Source organism: Drosophila pseudoobscura, chromosome 4 (assembly GCF_009870125.1).
Source record: "Drosophila pseudoobscura strain MV-25-SWS-2005 chromosome 4, UCI_Dpse_MV25, whole genome shotgun sequence".
Lineage (NCBI taxonomy): Eukaryota > Metazoa > Arthropoda > Insecta > Diptera > Drosophilidae > Drosophila > Drosophila pseudoobscura.
Window position 1 is genome coordinate 14,405,825 of NC_046681.1, and position 19,071 is coordinate 14,424,895.

At 46.1% G+C, this 19,071-nt stretch overlaps 6 protein-coding genes and 1 non-coding gene across 9 annotated transcripts in view; 2 read left to right on the plus strand and 5 right to left on the minus strand.

Annotated features, from left to right (window-relative positions):
• Nlg2 (Neuroligin 2) overlaps window positions 1-3,283 on the plus strand; it is a 28,560-nt gene extending 25,277 nt beyond the window's left edge. Inside the window, exons 7-13 of the mRNA XM_001355731.4 lie at window positions 38-233; window positions 293-481; window positions 548-690; window positions 745-1,067; window positions 1,131-1,286; window positions 1,355-1,519; window positions 1,579-3,283. Of these exons, the coding sequence (XP_001355767.3) occupies window positions 38-233; window positions 293-481; window positions 548-690; window positions 745-1,067; window positions 1,131-1,286; window positions 1,355-1,519; window positions 1,579-2,639 (2,233 nt within the window). The 3' untranslated portion in view covers window positions 2,640-3,283. The remainder of the gene's footprint in view (window positions 1-37; window positions 234-292; window positions 482-547; window positions 691-744; window positions 1,068-1,130; window positions 1,287-1,354; window positions 1,520-1,578) is intronic.
• A 431-nt stretch (window positions 3,284-3,714) lies between these two features.
• Window positions 3,715-4,844, minus strand: Polr1F (RNA polymerase I subunit F). The gene is made up of 2 exons (XM_001355732.4): window positions 4,229-4,844; window positions 3,715-4,165 (listed from the first exon to the last, which is right to left on the minus strand). The coding sequence occupies exons 1-2, from the start codon at window positions 4,772-4,774 to the stop codon at window positions 3,938-3,940; spliced, it is 774 nt and encodes a 257-aa protein (XP_001355768.1). The 5' UTR covers window positions 4,775-4,844; the 3' UTR covers window positions 3,715-3,937.
• Window positions 4,845-4,852: 8 nt separating this feature from the next.
• Window positions 4,853-8,324, plus strand: Rat1 (5'-3' exoribonuclease 2 Rat1). Its single transcript, XM_001355733.4, has one exon. The coding sequence runs from the start codon at window positions 4,984-4,986 to the stop codon at window positions 7,726-7,728; it is 2,745 nt and encodes a 914-aa protein (XP_001355769.3). The 5' UTR covers window positions 4,853-4,983; the 3' UTR covers window positions 7,729-8,324.
• A 383-nt stretch (window positions 8,325-8,707) lies between these two features.
• Window positions 8,708-11,347, minus strand: Wee1 (Wee1 kinase). Of its 2 annotated transcripts, none has more exons than XM_015181429.2 (5): window positions 10,727-11,347; window positions 10,337-10,664; window positions 9,571-10,278; window positions 9,381-9,514; window positions 8,708-8,887 (listed from the first exon to the last, which is right to left on the minus strand). In XM_015181429.2, exons 1-5 carry the CDS (start codon window positions 11,163-11,165, stop codon window positions 8,868-8,870), a joined length of 1,629 nt encoding a protein of 542 aa, XP_015036915.1. In that variant the 5' UTR covers window positions 11,166-11,347; the 3' UTR covers window positions 8,708-8,867. The 2 variants fall into 2 exon arrangements, with proteins under 2 accessions (XP_015036915.1, XP_001355770.1); XM_001355734.4 differs by having other exon boundaries at window positions 8,708-9,306; window positions 10,727-11,346.
• Window positions 11,348-12,927: 1,580 nt separating this feature from the next.
• Window positions 12,928-18,990, minus strand: x16 (x16 splicing factor). 2 transcript variants are annotated; one of them, XM_015181430.2, is made up of 2 exons: window positions 18,281-18,990; window positions 12,928-14,118 (listed from the first exon to the last, which is right to left on the minus strand). In XM_015181430.2, the coding sequence occupies exons 1-2, from the start codon at window positions 18,703-18,705 to the stop codon at window positions 13,767-13,769; spliced, it is 777 nt and encodes a 258-aa protein (XP_015036916.1). In that variant the 5' UTR covers window positions 18,706-18,990; the 3' UTR covers window positions 12,928-13,766. The 2 variants fall into 2 exon arrangements, with proteins under 2 accessions (XP_015036916.1, XP_003736158.1); XM_003736110.3 differs by having other exon boundaries at window positions 12,928-14,121; window positions 18,281-18,988.
• On the minus strand, window positions 15,616-17,714 carry nop5 (nop5 ribonucleoprotein). The gene is made up of 2 exons (XM_002133263.4): window positions 16,252-17,714; window positions 15,616-16,047 (listed from the first exon to the last, which is right to left on the minus strand). The coding sequence occupies exons 1-2, from the start codon at window positions 17,520-17,522 to the stop codon at window positions 15,765-15,767; spliced, it is 1,554 nt and encodes a 517-aa protein (XP_002133299.1). The 5' UTR covers window positions 17,523-17,714; the 3' UTR covers window positions 15,616-15,764.
• On the minus strand, window positions 16,139-16,211 carry LOC117184283 (small nucleolar RNA SNORD53/SNORD92). The gene has a single exon (XR_004469611.1). It is a non-coding gene; the product is annotated as a small nucleolar RNA SNORD53/SNORD92 (small nucleolar RNA).
• Window positions 18,991-19,071: the final 81 nt, after the last annotated feature.

Genomic DNA, 19,071 nt, shown 5'->3' on the forward strand with positions numbered 1-19,071 from the left:
TCTAAGATCATATTTTAATTATTTTTCTGGTAAACAGTACTTCAGGAATTGAATATGCAAACTTTCCGAAACGAGACCTCATATTCTGCCTTAGTTCTGTGGAATCCTACCTGGATTTGAGTGCCCAAGACCTAGAGTTTGGCTTTAATGAGACGCGTCGTGATCGCATTCTACGCACTTTTGTGCGGAATAATTTTCATTATCATTTGAATGAAATATTTGCCGTCTTGAAGGTGGGTTCAATTAATTTATAATTAAAATACCTGATTTTAAATCGTTTTTTGTACCATAGAATGAGTACACCGACTGGGAGAAAGCCATACGAAATCCTTTGAGCTCCCGCGATGCCACCCTTCAGTTCCTCAGCGATGGCCATACGGCTTCGCCTCTGATTAAGCTCGGCTACATGCACAGCCTCCGCGGGGGTCGCACTTATTTCCTGCACTTTAAGCACAAAACTGTCGAAGAGGAATACCCACAGGTGGGTATTCAACTGGGAAAACAATCAATGAAGTCTATATTTACCGTTTACTTACCGAATCCTTAGAGAACCGGCTCTGTTCGTGGCGAAGATGTGCCTTTTTGGTTAGGTCTGCCCATATCCCCGCTCTTTCCACACAACTACACAACTCAGGAGCGTCAAATCGGTCGCCTAATGCTGCGATATCTGTCCAACTTTGCCAAGACAGGGTAAACGAAAACATCTCTTAAATGAAGTCTTCCTCTAACTCTCGTATTCGACAGCAATCCGAACCAATCCACTGAGAAAACAGCCTTAGGTAATGCAGAAGATGCTACCTTGCATCAGCAGAAGAAACGCTCGGCAGCTGTGGTCCCTAATCCACATCTCAGCGATGCGATGACTTTGGCGGTGCTCTACAATCAGCGACGCAGCAATGCCATGCATGAGAAACGCTCCTATATACGACGCCGTTTGCGGAGTAATAATGATGGTGCCTTCACCCAGCTGGGGCTGGCCAGTGAGCGGGATGTGGGCAGCTACGAGGGTGATGATCTTCCCTTTTGGGACGCCTACGATGTGGTCAACCAGCTGTATGTGGAGTTGGGTAAGCTATCAAGACCATTTAACAGAAAATCTTTTGGTTTTATGATAACTATTCCCTTTGCAGGCAACAAAGCAAACATTCAGAGCCATTATCGCGGCCATAAGCTGTCCATGTGGTTGAACCTCATCCCTCAACTACATCGCCATTTCAATATCAATGACCAGTCCATGAGACATCATCAATTCCAGGATGATATGAACAATAGGGATCTGTATGAAGGTTAGCATTCCACTCCATAAGGAAGCTTCGTTCCAGGCTATAGATTTTCACTTGATTTATTTTTTTAGGCGTTGTGCGTCCACAGTTGCAGACGAAACCAGCAGAAGATGATAACATCATCATTATACAGAAGAGTAGAACGACCACGACAACGCCGCCACCGCCAAAGACACCTAGTGCAAATGTAACGCAAGCCTTGAATCCCATGATCAGCGGAACAGCTACCACAACAGGTTGATCTTTATTTTTATAATTAAAAAATGGCAATCTGCTGACAGTGAATCTCTTACAGAATGTGGCATCGATGGTGCCATGTCCGTCTCCGAATTGACCACAACTCAAGCGCCGAAAGACAATCGAACTGGAGGACATACTCGGGTGGAGACCCAAAAGGACCTGGCCACCGCTTCGACGGGCATCATTGGCAATCTGGAGCTACTGCGGCGGCTGAGCGGCAAACAGTTCCAAAGCTACACCACAGCATTGATTGCTACAGTGGCCGTGGGTTGCTTTTTGCTCATCCTCAATGTCCTCATCTTTGCGGGGATCTATCATCAGCGCGAGAAGCGTGCGCGGGATGCGAAAACCAAGGAGGAGCTGCAGGAAAGCGATACCAGCAAAAGTTCCAGCATGCTCAAGCTGAATGCTTTAATTGGGGGTGGTGGAGGAGGACCTGGTGGTTGTGGATCTGGTGATCACGCGGATGCGTACTCTCTCAGCGGCACTGTGGTGGACAGCAAGGGCGGTGTGGGTGTTGTCTTTGGGGAATACAGCTGCTACGATGAGAAGACCAAGCAGCTGAAAGAGGAGAAGCTCATTGTGGAGCTGCCACCATCGTCGTCGGTGTCGGTTTCTGGGCAAACGTCTCTCATGATGGACAGCTGGGGCGCCTGCTCCACCAGCACACTCGATCTGCTGAAGACCAAACCAGGCATCGGAATGGCGGATAGCCACCTGGAGATGGTCTCCTACAATGCCCTTCCCACGTTAATGGAGTCCACGTCGGCGCTGAGCAGCAAGCGCGGATCCTTTGTGGAGAACAGCCTGCAGTTCAACAGTCCGCAGCAGTTCGACTATGCAGTCCAGTCATCAGATCAGATGTCTTTCAAGGCTATCGAAGAGGCCGTCAAGGCGGCGGCCATCCAAGACTCTGAGATCATGCGAGATGATGACATACCCGAACCGCCGCCCCCACCGCGATCTTTTCTTGCTGCCCAACAGCAACAACAACAACAACAGCAGCAGCAACAACAGGGTATACTGCGGCAGACGGGGACTGCGGGCAGTGCGACGACGGGTCCAGGGAGCAGCGGGAGCAAGAAACGTGTACATATTCAGGAAATCTCTGTCTAGCATGCATTACCCTCCAACTCTTACTACGACTAATCACAATGTAAGCCCCTCATTTCATCTCGTTTCCTTCTACTCATTTGAGGATCAGTTCTTGATTTATTCTCTCTCTAATTTAAAACACACACACAACACAAACTGCCCCTCCTCTCTCTATCTCTGCATTAGAGCCTTTTTCTGTATGTGCTCTGTTTTGTGAGAAGATGATGCAAAAAATCGATGTAACTGTATGTATTATGTGTATGTATGTATGTTTGTACATTATGTAAATGTTCCTGGTAGTCCGTGGGAATGTGAGAAATATAAGTGGATAAATTCAAGTGTAGGAATCATTTCGTCGAAAGTGTTATATTGTATCATTGTGTGTATAGTTTTTATGTTCCTTTCGATTAGGATTCACGTATTATATTGTATTTGCTTGTTATTTAATAATTAGCGAAATCAAAATCGGAAAATATATATATGTAACTGGCTTTTAATTATTTATAATACCATAAACTACAACTATGATACGCATACTGTATTTAAATGTATTGTAAAATATTGACTCTATTTGTATGAAATACATATGTAATACAAAAATCACAAACTATTTCCATAATGCTCGACTCGAGACGCAGCTGAGAAGGCTGCTTAAGAGAATGATCGAGAATTGCACAAAAAACAACATACCGAACCCCGCGCACCGCTGATATACTGCATAAGATCGGAGTAAGGCAGCATTCGAACGTTAGACGGGCAATCATAGCCATGTTGTGCTGATCAGAACTCATCCACTCGAGCCAAGAAGGTTGTATGTTCGCTCTGCCGGAGTGTGTAGAAGCCCAAAGTATTATAAACCAGTGCCTTCAGATACAGGTAGCAGCGGGGGCGTTTTAAAATCAGTAACTGGCCTTCGATTGACGTCTTACAACTAATGGGGTACAGATAACCATTAATATGTTTGTAAAAAACCAACAGAAGTGTTTTTATAGTGGCACATAGTTCAAGGAGGCACATTAACCGATCATTCCAAGGATCCATTCATTCCATATGTGACATATGAAGTTGGTCTTTAAACTGCCTGTTTAACGCTTTGTCTTTTGCAGGCCACTGCGTTTATTTTGTAAAAAAAAATGGTCTGGACTTTGGGTGTTAATCAAATTAACTTGATTTCACATTGCTTTTTGGACTGAGCGGTTAATCCAGCATAGAGGGGGATAGATGAGGCACTAGTTACATTATATGTAGTACGAGTACTACTTCTTAATTTGTACTAATCAGAGATTGTGAAAAACACCTGGGTATGAGGGATTTTAAAGCTATATTGGCTCTGCTTTTATTACTTTTTTCGCTTTCTTTGTCAGCTTATCGTCCCTTTCAGCTGCTTTACGTTTTGTCGTTTGTTTTTTCTTAGGTGAGGGCGCCTCCATACCGGGCTCCATTTTAATTAATTCTATTAGTGCGTCGAGCTCCAATTCGGGTTTAACCTCCTCCGGCTCTTGGCTAACCTGCTCCGGCTCTGGGCTGCCAAACTTGATGGATTGGTTCTGCGGTTATAAAACAGTACGAATTACATTACATTTTCCAATTTCTCGCAAAGAGTAACATACCACCGGCTCTTGGCCCTCCTCCAGCAATAATTCTCCCTCGATGTAGGGCATCACATTGCTCATGTTGAAGCTTTTGATGCGAAAATTAATGTCCTGATCCATGGTAATGCCCTCCCGGGTGTTCTTATTGTTGGTGAAGCGAATTATGGTGTTGAATACCCTGTAGATGATGGCGCTGACCTGGTGCTTGGATATGTGCCGCACAACTCCACTCAGGACGGCCCCCTCAACGGGCTGGAAGACATAGAAGTCTGCGTTGATAAGCAGGTGCAAGCTGGGATCATCCGCTCGCAAGGCTGCCGTCTGGCCCAGGACCTTGATTTTCTTAATGCCCAACACAATGGCAGATAGGTTGGCATCGTATATTCCCACTTTTGTGCGGATGAGCAGCTCGTGGAGCGCATGCTTGAAACTAGCCATGCCGTACGGTCCCATCGACAGGTGCATGTCCGTGTTGACGCAATTCACGCATGACCCGGGATTGTTGGCGTACGTCTCCAACTCCTGGGTTGAAAATTTTATATATTTCTGTAATATTCGCGACATTTTATAAGTTATTCCTCCGAAACGAACCACATGTTCTTTGCCAGCGGATAATCGATGAATCGAATATCGATGGTTTTTCGTGCCGATAGGATGCAGCGATGTTCGTCCATCCCTAGTGGAAACATGCTGTATTAAAGGTGGAAAAAACAGAAAAATCACGACAAAGAAAATAAGAAAGATTAAGATAACGATTTTATACAGCTCTCAAGATGGGAGTACCAGCATTCTTTCGGTGGCTAAGCCGAAAATACGCGAGTGTGATAATTGATTGCAATGAGAACAAGCAGGTGGATCCGGATACCGGTAAAAATATCTACGAGGACGCCACCCTCCCTAATCCGAATGGAGTAGAGTTTGATAACCTGTACTTGGACATGAACGGTATCATACACCCGTGTACGCATCCGGAGGACAAGCCCGCGCCCAAGAACGAGGACGAGATGATGGTGGCCATATTCGATTGCATCGATCGACTTTTTGGCATTGTACGGCCGCGAAAGGTGCTCTACATGGCCATTGATGGAGTGGCGCCCAGGGCCAAGATGAACCAGCAGCGGTCGCGACGCTTTCGTGCGGCCAAGGAAACCACCGAGAAGCGGATGGAGATAGCACGAATCCGCGAGGAGTTGCTGACCCGCGGCTGCAAGCTGCCGCCCGAGAAGGAGAAGGGTGAGCACTTCGATTCCAATTGCATTACGCCCGGCACTCCGTTCATGGACAGGCTGAGCAAGTGCCTCCACTACTACGTCCACGATCGACAGAACAATAACCCGGCATGGAAGGGCATCAAAGTCATCCTTTCGGATGCCAATGTGCCCGGCGAGGGCGAGCACAAGATCATGGACTACATACGGAAGCAGCGCGCCCAACCCGACCACGATCCCAACACCCAGCATGTACTCTGCGGCGCCGATGCGGATCTGATCATGCTGGGCCTGGCGACCCACGAGCCGAACTTCACCATCATCCGGGAGGAGTTCCTGCCAAACAAGCCCAGGCCTTGCGATATTTGCAATCAATTTGGCCACGAAATGGACAAGTGCGTAGGACTCAGTGCCGTTGGATCGTCGGGGGCCAACTTCAAGCCCGATGTGGCAATTGGAGCCGAGGTGAAGTTCATATTCGTGCGTTTGAGCGTGCTCAGGGAGTACCTGAAGCAGACGCTCGAGATGCCAAATCTACCATTCGAATATGACTTTGAGCGGACCCTCGATGACTGGGTGTTCATGTGCTTCTTTGTGGGCAACGATTTCCTTCCCCATCTGCCCAGTCTGGAGATACGCGAGGGAGCCGTTGATCGTCTGGTGGAGCTCTACAAGAAATGCGTCTACAAGACAAAGGGCTATCTGACCGACTCTGGGGACGTGAATCTCGATCGAGTGCAGCTGATAATGACGGATCTGGGCAATGCCGAGGATCAGATATTCAAGAGTCGCCAGAGGCGCGAGCAGCAGTTTAAGGCCCGCGAGAAACAGAGGCAGAGGCAGGACCACAGCGCTTTGGATCAGTCTGTGTTTGGGCCCACGGCCGTTGGCGGTGGGCGCAACGGGCAGCCATCGAGTATTGCCAATTACAAGCAGGAAGCTGCTGCCCTGAGAACAGGACAAAAGCGCCCCAACGAGGACACAAAGGACGAGGAGGAGGACAACGATGAGGTGCGATTGTGGGAGGACGGCTTCAAGAGTCGCTACTACGAGTCCAAGTTCGATGTGGCCCCCGAGAACCATTCGTTCCGCTATGCAGTGGCCCTGCAATACGTGCGAGGTCTGTGCTGGGTCTTGAAGTACTACTACCAGGGGTGTGCCTCCTGGAACTGGTACTTCCCCTATCACTATGCTCCCTTTGCATCGGATTTTGTCAACATACAGGGCCTGTCGACGGCCTTTGAGAAGGGAACAAAACCCTTCAATCCCCTCGAGCAGTTGATGGGCGTCTTCCCGGCGGCCAGTAGTTCGCATGTGCCCGAACCCTGGGCCGAACTAATGTCCAGTCCCGACTCTCCCATCATTGACTTTTACCCCGAGGACTTTAAGATCGATCTGAATGGCAAGAAGTTCGCCTGGCAGGGCGTCGCCCTATTGCCCTTTGTCGATGAGAAGCGTCTCTTCAAGGCCCTCGTCCCGTACTATACCCAGTTGACCGGAGCAGAGGTGAAGCGCAACAAGCAGGGCCACAATTTCCTCTACATCAGCAACTCCAGTCCGCACTACAAGAAGGTGAAGAAGATTACCGAGAGCACCGACAGCGAGGATCAGTGCAATGCCATCTCGTTCAATGGCATGCGTGGCACCATTCTCCGTTCAGACATAGACACTGCCATCGACGGCTGCCTGCCGTCGCCGATTGCCGGCCTACCGGACATCACCGGGAATACTATTGTGACGACGTTCTTCATAGATCCCGAGTACGATGATGATTATATTTTCGAGGCCAAGCGTCTGCCCGATGCCGTTGATCCGCCGCAGGTGCTGCCTTCCGAAGGCCGGAAGACTGGACCCGTCATCGGTTTTAATAGCCACCAGACGAGGGCCTATGTAGCACCTGGTGGACATCGTATGCTGAATGCTGGCATCCGTAATGGTCAGGGAGACAGGGGACAGCAGGGCTACAATCAGGGTGGCGGTGGGGGCGGCTATGGGCAGGGACAAGGACAAGGCTATCAGAACAATAGCCGAAACTACAATTACAACTACAACAATAATTACAACCAGCAGCACCAGGGGGGAGGTGGTGGCTATCAGAGTCAGGGTCAGGGTAGCTATCAGAACCGCCAGCAGTACGGTGGTGGCCAGCAGCAGCAGTACCAGAACCAGAGGTACACACAGGACGGTGGACAGCAGCAGCAGCAGGGCCAAAGGAGTTACAACAACTACAATGGTCAGCAGAGGAACTACCAGCAAGGTGGAGGTGGCAATAGGCAGCAGCAGCAGAATCAAAACTATAGAAGATTTTAAACGCACACACACAGAGAACAATTAATGCACTGCTCTTACAAATAGAAGTACTATCAAACATTTTAATAAAGCAATAATCTACCACAGTTAACTCCCAGGAACATTCATTGTTACCTTAGTGCCTCAATATATATTGTATATCATGGTTGATATCTTTTGATCTGTACAGCAGAAGATATCAACAGATTTTGCACACACGAGCCGCCTGCCTTTATTAATGCCAGTGCCTCTAGGGTATCAATATTAGTAGTACACTCATCAAATTAAACTTCAAATTGTAGAAGCCCGCCTATATTATGCAGTACAATACCACACCATTAATAGACAGTCCTCCTAGGGGTACTTTGTATCATCTTACCATATACTATATACAATTTTAACAAATACTTCAATACAAAAAGTCTTTAAATTAAGAATAAACATGTAAACGAGGATGTCAACCTTTCTACTTTTTTTATTTTTTTTGTATTTCAAAACATTTCACAAGATATGATAGATTGGTAGATAGGTCCTCTATCTATCAAACACAATTTTACCAAAATTGTATAATTAGGAATAATAAACCAATTCATTTCAAATACAAAACATCGAAAACATTTCACGATTTATAATTGATAGATTGATATCTATCTATCAGATCTGCTATATACAATTTTACCAAAACTTCAACTTGAAAAAAAATTGTCTTTAAATTAGGAAAAAAAGAAATCGATTGATTTCCGAATGTAATATTTTTTTTGTTGGCAATCATTTCTCTAGAATAATCACTTAATAAACATTTGTATTTTGTAATTTCTGTTCTTAATCTTATCAAGACACAACCAATCATTTGTTTAGCTTATTTCAAGACGTCCTTCTCTTTATCCGGCATACTTTTACTCAAATTTCGCAATAAAATAAGACATTTATTGAATAGCCATCAGGCTATGTATTTCGATCGTATGGAATGTGATAAATGTTATAATTTCGATTCCCGCGATTCCATTTAACAATAAATAGTTTAATTACGAAAACAGTTCTCATTTTTTTTTTTTACAGAAGGTACTTCTTAGATGCTACAACTCGCTTAGTTGCTACGATTGGTGACGCGGTGGGGGTATTTTTTTGAATTTTCTTTTATGTATAAAGGTTTTCTCCGATTAAGAAAGTTTATACTCAGCTGCAAAAAATGATAAATATATAGACATATTATTACTAATGCCTCGATATATATGTAGATGAGGATGTGGGGGAGCTTAAACTTTAAAATATAAAAGATATACGAGTTTTTAGTACTACATAATCGAGAGTAGGAGTAGAGTTTAAAAACTAAACACAATGTGAGCTTTGTTCACGTTCGATGCGGAAGAGTTTGGCTGTCTGTAGGTAGTTTTGTATATATGTTATCAGAGGTTTGGTTTGGTTTCGAGTGAGTTCTGTCTCTCGCTAATCAAACATTGGTGATAACATTCTTGTTACGATCGCCAAGGCTATATCGGCCATGGGTGTTGAAGGGTGTGCGCGTACGTCGCGTGAACGAGCGGAGGCATCGCTGACCCTCCACACTCTCTGGATTATTTGTCACAGCGAAGAGGTTAACTGGGTTGCACGATTAAACAGAACGAATAAATAACCAGAAATCGTATAGAAAGGACCTGCATCGTTTCACTCACCTTTCGCCTCGAGCTGTTTTATCGTTTTCTTTGCATCCCTTAGCTTGTTCATAAGTATCTCGTTCTTGCGCCTCTCCATGGTCAGCTCCAGGCCGAGTTGCAGCTTGCTCTTGGAGTCAACGGCGCTCAGAATTCTACAATTAAATCTATTTGAAAAATACTTTGATAGGGCTTTGTTTAACAAACTTACGGATGACTGAAAATGGACTGTGATGTGGGCCTCTGATCCGGATCGGGATGCATCATTAGGGCTATCAGCTCATTGAAATCCTTGCTCAGTGTCGACAGGTAGGGCACCTCACCGTTTCGTAGCTTGTGCCAGTCGGGTCCATTCTTGGGTAGTGGTCCACCGCCTGCCACCTCGAACAGTGTGATGCCAAGCGAAAATATGTCCGCCCTAACCAGATCCGAATAGTCATCTTTGAGCAGCTCCTTGGGCAAGTAGCGGCAGTCGCCCTCCTCCACATGCGGCTCCTTGACGGACGTCACATGGCCCAGATCACCGATTTTGTATATGCGATCACCGATGTCCGTATGGCGTAGCTCCTCATAGACACTGTCCATGCCATCATCATCTTTGGTTTGCTGCGGCTGCGCCTCCACCAGCTTGTGGGCAGTGGGATTCATCGTAGAGAAGATATTCTCGGGCTTCAGGTCCATGTGGACCAAATCATTTGAGTGTATATAGCGCAGGCCCTCGATCACGTGCATCAGGACAATCTTCAGTTCGGCCTCGCCCAAGAAATGATCCTGGATACGGGCATGTAGACTGCCGCCGTCGCAGAACTCGTTCTGTATCAACATATGATCATCCTCCGCCCAGGCGGAATAATAGCGCACTACATTATCGTGCTTGCCCAAAACTGCATGGGCCCAGACCTCATTCAGGGCACGTTTTCTAGAAGAGAATCCACGGATTAGGCGATTATCAGTGGGTATAAAACGCGCTTACTTACTCAAAGGAACTACCTGCCACTGGCTTCTTACTCTTTTTGATGGCATAGATGCAACCATCGAGCCGATTCACGCACTGGAAGACAACACCGAACTCCCCCACACCAATCACGCGAACCTGCATGAACTCTCGCTTGAAGCGGCTGATGTTCGTGTCGTGCAGGGCCAGACGCTTGGGGGCCTGGTGTATCTCGCGCATCGGATCGCCAACGTCCTCGGGGCCCTCATCATCACAGGTATCGCTGAGTAAATACTTTTGAATAGCATTCACGTTGAGATTCTCGCGACCCACTTGGGTGCGACACCGTTTCTTGTTGTGGGCCAGGAGACCTGAAACAAAAACATCATTCATAAATTTATTCACAGGCCGATGACTCTCAATGAGAACTCACTGTCTGGTGTGAAGGGATTCACATTGGCGGTGTCCTGGGGCTGCATGCTGCGGTTGTGCAGTGGCAAGCAGCGCGGGCGCTCCGACAAGCGGAAGAGCTCCTCTCTGCGAGAGGCATTTACTACCGCTGCCGCAGCGGACAGATGATTGCTGCACTGCGACTTCTGCAGGATGGTCTTCGGTGTGGCAGGAGTGCTGAACAATCGTAGGGCACGAACCTTTTGGCATGGTGGTGACATAGAAACGTCTGCAGCCACCTTCTTCTTGTGCTGCGGACTCAGGCTCTCCGGCTGGTCCTTGTCAAAGTCATCGTCGGCGAAGCGCAGCTTGCGCGGATTAAACACTTGCGGCGACGGCGTACCCGATCGCAATTCGACACTCGAGTCGAGATGCTCCAGCGAAGTGACGCTCATTTCGTGCTCCGACTGGCGAAATGCCATTGTAGTTTCCGTCTTTTGGCCTCCGCGCGCAATTTAACAATGTGGCTTTACAAATTTAACAACAATATCTTATAGGGGAAAAGGGGGACGACTTTTCATAAAAAAAGGAAAACAAACACAATACAGAATTAAACTGGGAATGCGATGCGATTAATGCGGCTGCAGGGTTGCTCTGGCAAAAAAAGTTATCGGAACGCTATAGTTCTGTTGTCGATATATCTATTTAATATATTGGTTATGATAAAATTTACGTTTCGAGAAAATTTTTTCACATGATGCCTTTAGAAACTGCCAATGGATTAGCATTGTCCGAGCTAATTATATACAAAAAAATGGATTAAATATACCATTTTATACTTGATAGTGCAAAACAAAAAGGAACTACTATTGAAGTGAACGAACTAAAAATGTTCACCATGATCACCTTACATGCATGTAGTTCCAAGTAACATCTGTATAGTACGCGATAGTATCGATAGTATAACATCTTTAATTTTTTAATTAACTTTTAAAGAAAGGCATCAGCTCGACTTCATGGACAAAATGGACTTAATTGATTGGAAATGGAAATGGACCAGCCGGACTCGCCGCCGGAATGTTTTGATGTGAAAACAAAGAGGCCTGAAGACTTTTCTGTAGTTGCGAATGATGAAGACGAAGAGGCTGAAAGATTTCGACAACGAGCGAGGTCTGTGGATCATTGAGTATCAGGATAACATTGCAATGACATCAGAAACGCAGCTGAACGAGTACTCGGCTTTGAAGAACTTGGACGATGACGATTGGCTGAAGGTGGGACTGTAGCTCCACTCAGAGAGCATGTCCTTTGGCCGATGATGCACAGAATGACAAAATAATACCGTCATCTTCACCTGATCCCAATTTAAACGAGGATGGCTGGGGAGTCGTAATGGATAATCTCAGCGCTGAAGACCAGCTAAGCCTCGCTTCCTCGAGCGCAAGCCATCGGTGCAAACTGATATTGATGAAAACAAAATATTTTTTACTCTAATCTTTTGGTTGAAATCATACAGGGTGATTGTCATATTAATGCCATATTAATAAATAAAGAACTTCGTGAAAGAGATCATAATTAGCAAATCTAACGATCTTTCTTGAATAATACACACATGCATTAGTTAAACTGTAATAAATGAATAAGCAATTATTTTTGCCCAATATATATGATCTTTGCCAAGTTCGCTTCTCTATTCGAATCGCTCTGAGCTGTTTTAAGCCAGCTTGTTTAAGCTTGGCTCGGCTCGGCTGAGCTGAAAGATAATCTGATAGCCATCCGTGTCCATCTATTTCTGTTAAACTATTCTCTAAGCTAGGAAACTATCTCAACGAAATATTGCATATAGTTATTTTATGACTGCCAATCATTTGTCGGAATCGGGATTAATATTAACACCCCAAAAGTTCCTATTTGTGTAGTTATGTTTGTATATCGATCGCTGATTTCGGCGAGCTTTTCCAGTTTACAGCTAAGTCAGCAACGTGCTGTTTTGGTTTTTTGTCCGAGTTTTTAAATATGTTTTCAGCTAACCTAAGGCTAATTGTATTAATATTAAACCATTTTCTATGGGTAAAAATGTGACAGCATGTGTTTTTTGGCATTTAATTTATTGATTTGAATAATTTTGTATTTTAGTTTTCAGCGCATTTGCTATATATAGTTCAAACACACATCAAGAATTCATACATATTTTTATTTCTTAAATTCTTAACTATGACATCAATGTATGAACATCGTTTTTTAATTTCGCATTGTAGCAGGTCTTGCAATCATATGAATATTTTAAAGAAAAAAAACACCATACAAAGTTTGAAAGTTGAAATATCAAGAGTGTATGTATTTGTTGGGGATCGATCGGTAACACATGAATTGAAGAGAATTGACATAATGATGTTATGTTATGGTATGAGGTTGTATTTATATGCTGGCGCTTTATTCCCCAGTGAGAAACACACGAATGCGTCGTTCCGCCTCCTACATATTCGAGTATCGTTCCAGGCATCGTCTATATCGTCTGGTTGTCAAATCAGAAGCACAAATCAATTTACATAGCAAACGGTGTGACTAGATCGATGTTCGGTTCGGGTGTCCCTCTTTACGCCGGCTGCCGCCGATCTCCATTTTAAGAATTTATAATTTTGATGTTTTATTTTTGATATTTCAAGCGCTCTTTGTTCTGTGATCTCTGTGTGTGTTTTCTCTTCCAGGTCTTGTCGCGATAGCAAAAAGTACTTACAAATGCGTACTTCCCTTAGACAATAAATTAAAACCCTAAGCTAAGATGGTTTTGGGGGACAACTAAACAGTGTTTGTATGTTGTGTATACTGAGTGAAGAAAGTGTTGTTTTGTTGTTGGAAATTGTTTTGTTTGTTTCTTGTTTCGTTTCGTTTAGTTTTGTTTTGTTTTTCTTTCTTTGTTATATATGTATGTATTGGGGGTGTGGTGTGTGTGAGGGAATGAAGGGGGAGTTTGTTGCCCCTTTCGCGCTGATTCTTGTTTCTTGGTTGCAGCTCCCAGGCCCCACGTACTATTTCTTCTTTTTCTTGAATTTGCGGCCATCGTCTGCATCCGTCTGTCGTCGCTAGTCCCGGGACACGGAGCGCGATGCCGACGAATCGCCGCGACGGCGTGGTGGTGATCCTCCACGACGCACTGGGGGCGATGCTGAGCGTGATCCTCTATCCCGCTCATCATCATCATCCTCGTAGCGCCGCTTAGGTGGCGGCGGCGATGCGTCCACTGCCCCACTGCCATTGCGCTCATGGTCGCTGTAGCGTGACACCGAACCATTCTCATCGCGTCCATTTGAGCGGCCAGAGCGGCGAGCACCAGCGCCCACAGAGCCAGCGGAGCGACTGCGTGAACGAGTGCCACCAGACTTGGAGCGAGTGCGACGGCGACGGGATGTGCTACGAGATCTGCTGAACGAGTTGCTTCTAGAATGAAACCAAGACCAGGATCTCAATTATTCATGATTTTTCAAAAAATAAAAACATTACAATCCAAACAAGTCCCAAAATAGTCTTAGATACTACACACAAAGAAAATATCAATCCTACTTTGCTCAGAGTTTTATTCGGATGAACTACAACAGATCACAATTTGTAAAGGTATTTAGAGAGACAGATCCCATGGATAATCGCAAACCACTCAGTGCTTGCCTCCCTTCTTCTTGTAGTGCTTGTGGCCGTGCTTTTTCGAGCCCTTTTTGCCATGCTCCTCCTTCTCCTCGTGGCTGTCACCGTACTTGTGCTCCTTCTTATACTTCTTGTGATCCTCGTCGTGGTGGCCCTTCTTGTAGTGACTGTTGTGCTTTTTGTGGCCCTTCTTCTTGCCAGCCTCGTGCTTCTCGCCCTTCTTGTGCTCCCCATGCTCCTCGGCATGGTGTTTGTGCTCTTTGCCGAACTTCTTGTGATGGCCGCCCTTGTGCTCGTCGTCGTAGAACTTCTTCTCCTTGTAATACTCGTCCTTGTTGAACTTCTTGTGGTATTCCATCTCCTTGTGGCCCTTCTTGTGCTTCTTTTTGTGATGGTGCTTGCCCCCCTTCTTGTGGGCCCCATGCTCGTGCTTCTCCCCGTGTTCGTCCTTCTCATCGTAGTGCTTTTTCTTCTTTTCGCCCTTGTCGCCATAATGGTGTTCGTGGTCCTCCTCCTCGTGATGCTTCTTCTCGTCCTCCTCCCACTCCTTGTGCTCCTTGTGGCCGTGGCCACCCTTGTGCTCCTCGTCGCCGTATTTCTTCTTCTCGTACTTTTCACCACCCTCTTCCTCCTCCTCGGAGGAGGCCTCCTTCTTCTTTGCCGCCGCGTAAGTCAGCAGCAGGCTCAGGACCAACAGAAGCTTCAAATGGCCCCGCATATCGCATGGTATGTTGCCTCTACACTGAACCCACTTCCCAATTGAAGCATTCGCTTTTATACTCTGGCAATTGGGGACCGCAGATTGCCTGCCGATGAATGGTGTGCATGATGCAAGCCCCCTGCTGCCTAACTGCTGACGTAAAAACGTTCTGCTTCATTGGTTGTCAGCGCTACACCGCAACCAATCGCAGCAGCAGCAGCAGACTTCTTGCAACTCTCGGAGGGAGAAAGAGTGGCCTCCAAAATTGGATTCGATTGAAGAATGTAATTTGCTGCAAATGTTGCCACACCAAAAGAATCATAAGGAAGTGGATTTGAGACAAATCAAACTATTCCCTTAGCTTCAGGTTTCATTTACAAATTTTTCTACAAATCTACACAGAGAAAAAGCTACGAGCTCCTACGAACTCCTAGCCTTCTTTGCTGTGGCCGTACTTGGAACGTAAACTACCTGTGGAATTACAAAATCCACTTGTTACAAAATATACTCTACAAGCACCATAACATAAAAAGAGTTGGTTCAGAAAGATACAAAACATATAAGATATAATCCTGAAATACAAACAGAATATATGTTTTGTGAATATTACATTTTATTGCTAATGTACAACAAATAAACTTTACTCTGGCTGGTAATTATATATTACTGTTCTCCTAATGTATAATGAAATGCTACAAGTTAAGAGCCTAAAAACTATCCCCCCTCAAAGAGCCAAGAGTCTTTATTCTTGCTGCTCCTTCTTGGACTTTTTCTTTTTCTTGGCTGGAGTTGGTGCCTCTTCGGGCTCGGGCTCTGGCTTGGGCTCCTCCTCGGGTGCCTCTTCATCCTTTTGCTTCTTCTTCTTCTTTTTCTTCTTCTCGGACTTTAGTTCCGCCTCCTCTTCGGCTGGCTCCTCCTTGACCTCCTTCTTGACTGGTGTGCTCTCCTCTTCTTCGGCCTCCGAGTGTTTGCGTTTCTTCACATTTAATGTGTTATCCGCCTCGGGTTGATACGTGAACACCTCACTGCAAAGTTTCATGAAATAAAAATACATTAATATATACAGACAAATCAGCATCTCGGAGAGATGTCTGGAGAGAGACTGGAACCCAAATTTCACTCAGACAGCCAAGGTTTATCGTCATAGTAGTCAGATATATGCGAAACCTTTTTGATATCATCATAGGAAATGAGTTGCAGCCGCTCTCTCTGTCTCTAGCAATACATACCTCTTGGCTTGATATTTCTCAAACTTGGCCTTGGCCTTGCCCGTGCCAGACAACTTTCGCAGATTGCCCTCCTCCAGTAGGCGAAGACGAGCCTCCAACTTCACCTTGTGCGCCGCACCGAGCTCAAAGGTCGCCTCCTCACCGAAGGCATCCACGCGGGTGGCCAGCGATGCTTTGGCCGCCAGCGAACGTGACATTTTTCCCTTGTTCTTTTGGCTCGCCTGTCCCACCAGCTGGGCGTGATAGATAAGACCATATTTGGGGGTGTCCTTTTTGGTTTTGAGGGCACGGAAGAGGGCCTTTTCGGCGCCCAGAATTTGTACTGTTGATGAGGGATGCTTGGCCAGGTTGATTAACGAACCGGCATGGGCAATGAGACGGGCACCGACTGTGTCGCCGACCAGCACCGTAAGATTGGGTGCCATGGCCATCATGCGTGCCTTGAGGTAGTCGTACAAATGCGTGCGATAGTCATTGATGGAGATAATCTCATCGCACAAGCACTGAATGTTCAGGACATCCTCCTCGGAGATCTCAGTGCCCATCGAGATTTCGGCTGCCTCCTTCACCTTCTCCTCAACGTCTTCGGGTAGGATATCGGACAAGTCGGCGGCCGCCATATTGTCCCTGGTGCCCACCAGCTTAATGGTCTTCACAAAGGCAACATTGTCGGTTATGATCTTGCCCAGCTCGGGAAAGTGCCAGCCGTACCATTCCCTGGCCCTCATCATATAATTGTTCAGCTCCTTGTCCAGATCATCGAGCAGACACTGGGCCTGCACAATCATGGTATCGATTTTGTCGGGCGAAAACTTCAGCTTGTAGCGTGACAGAGAGTGCGCCAGACCCAGGGCCATGGCCGTCATCTCCTTCTTGGGCAGACCGCCCAGCAGACTGTCCGCCTGCTGGCGGATGCAACGCATCAGCTCCTGGACGCCAGTGTTGTACACACACTGCACCGATAGCTTGTCCTTGATGGCTGTTCCCAGTTTGGCATCGGCCACAAGCAAGGACGACTGCACTTCGTCGATTAGCAACTTTTTCAGCGTTTTCTTGAGGGGCTTGGCTACCTTGCCTTCGACCGCTGCCGTGGCGGCGGCCAGCGCCTCTGTGGTGTCGTTGAATTTCTCAAAATGCTTCAATTTCAGCAATTTGTTCGCCTTCTCCGGAGTCTCGAATTCCAAGTACAGATTATCGACCTGTTCGAGCTTCTTTTCATCCATCAGCTTGAAAATGGCGTAGCCCGCCGGCGTTTCGTAGAGCACAAACATTGTGTCACTTTGTGCTCATTTAGTTTTAATTTTTATTTATGAAAAATTAATAAAACACCCAGACGTCGGCACGAAACTTAACCTTCTTTTCTGTATGCCGCGTGTAAAAGAAAAATCCAAAATGAAGCGTAAGCACGTGTATTCGAGCGGCGGCCAGGGTTGCCGTACAGTTTGCGCTTAACAGCACCTTTCTGGCCACTTCATCACGCTGCAGACTAATTCACCACGAAGAAACGCACTTGAAGTAAGATCGATGTAGGCAAGCGTCCCGATCATATGATACCCGGTATTTGTTCACTGGTGTTATTAATTAGGTATGGCTAAAAATATTAACATGCTAAATTTCACATCTTCGGCCGTATTTCGCCGCACAACACTTATGAATACATGTACGTACGACTTTTAATTAAACAAACACAAATCAGATATACCCTTGAATTTGCGAATACCCCATACTTTGTGACGAGCACGTGTACGCTGTTACCAAGCAGCGGCTTGCGCATAAAAGCCACATTTTGTTCAACTTCTGTTCGCGTCTAACAGCACATATTGACATACATTGTAGTGTTATTTAACAGAACGCGCCTAACAGCACAAGCAGTGCTGATTTTCTCCCCACACTCAAAACAATTTAAAAATGTTCTATAGAACATCCTCACGCATACATACACACATAAATATCCCTGTATGTATGCGAAAATATCGCCATGTTTCATGAAAAAAAAATGCAACAATAATGAATGAAATTTTTTACTAACCTGCGTCGCTGTCTTGCTTTACGCTCACGGCAATGGCGGGCAAAATGTCCACGGCCTCCACATTCATAGCACTTATCGTCCCCACGGCCACCAGCGCCACCGCGGTCGCGTCCTCCAGCGCCTCCGCCACCTCCTCCTCCGCCGCCGCCCCCTCCTGCTCCACCGCCAGATCTTGCGTATTTACCAGTGGACAGCTCCACCCGAGCTCGGCGTCCACAAACAGTGCGACCATCTAGACCGCGTACCGCATCCGCTGCATCTCTAGCGCTCTCGAACTCCACGAAGGCGAATCCTGGGGGGTTGCGGGCAATCCAGACGCTGCGCAGACTGCCGTAAGCTCCAAAGACATACTCCAAATCATTTTTACGGGCGTTATTACCCAAATCTCCGACATAAACCTTCCGGTCACTCGGATGCCGCGACATTGTGAATGTAGTTTTTGATTTAGCTTGGGGCTGTTAATGTGGCAGCGGCAGCAGCAGCAGCAGCAGCGGCAGCAGAAAAAATCGATGCGGTACGAAAATGTACTTTACACTGCTCTCACGGAAACACTGTCGGCTAGAAAAACTGGCGGTTGCTTTTCATTACTTTACGCGACTGTTTTTGCCAATTTTTTAGTCAGAGAATTATATTTATTTCTGCACCATTTCAGCATTTACCGGGTAGCGTAGCACAGCAGAAAATAATGGTTATCGATATATTAAATTGCAAACAAATGACAGCTTAGAGATGGGATGCAAGGCAAAATCCCAGAGACGCTATAATCCGATAAACTATTGCGACTGTACAGT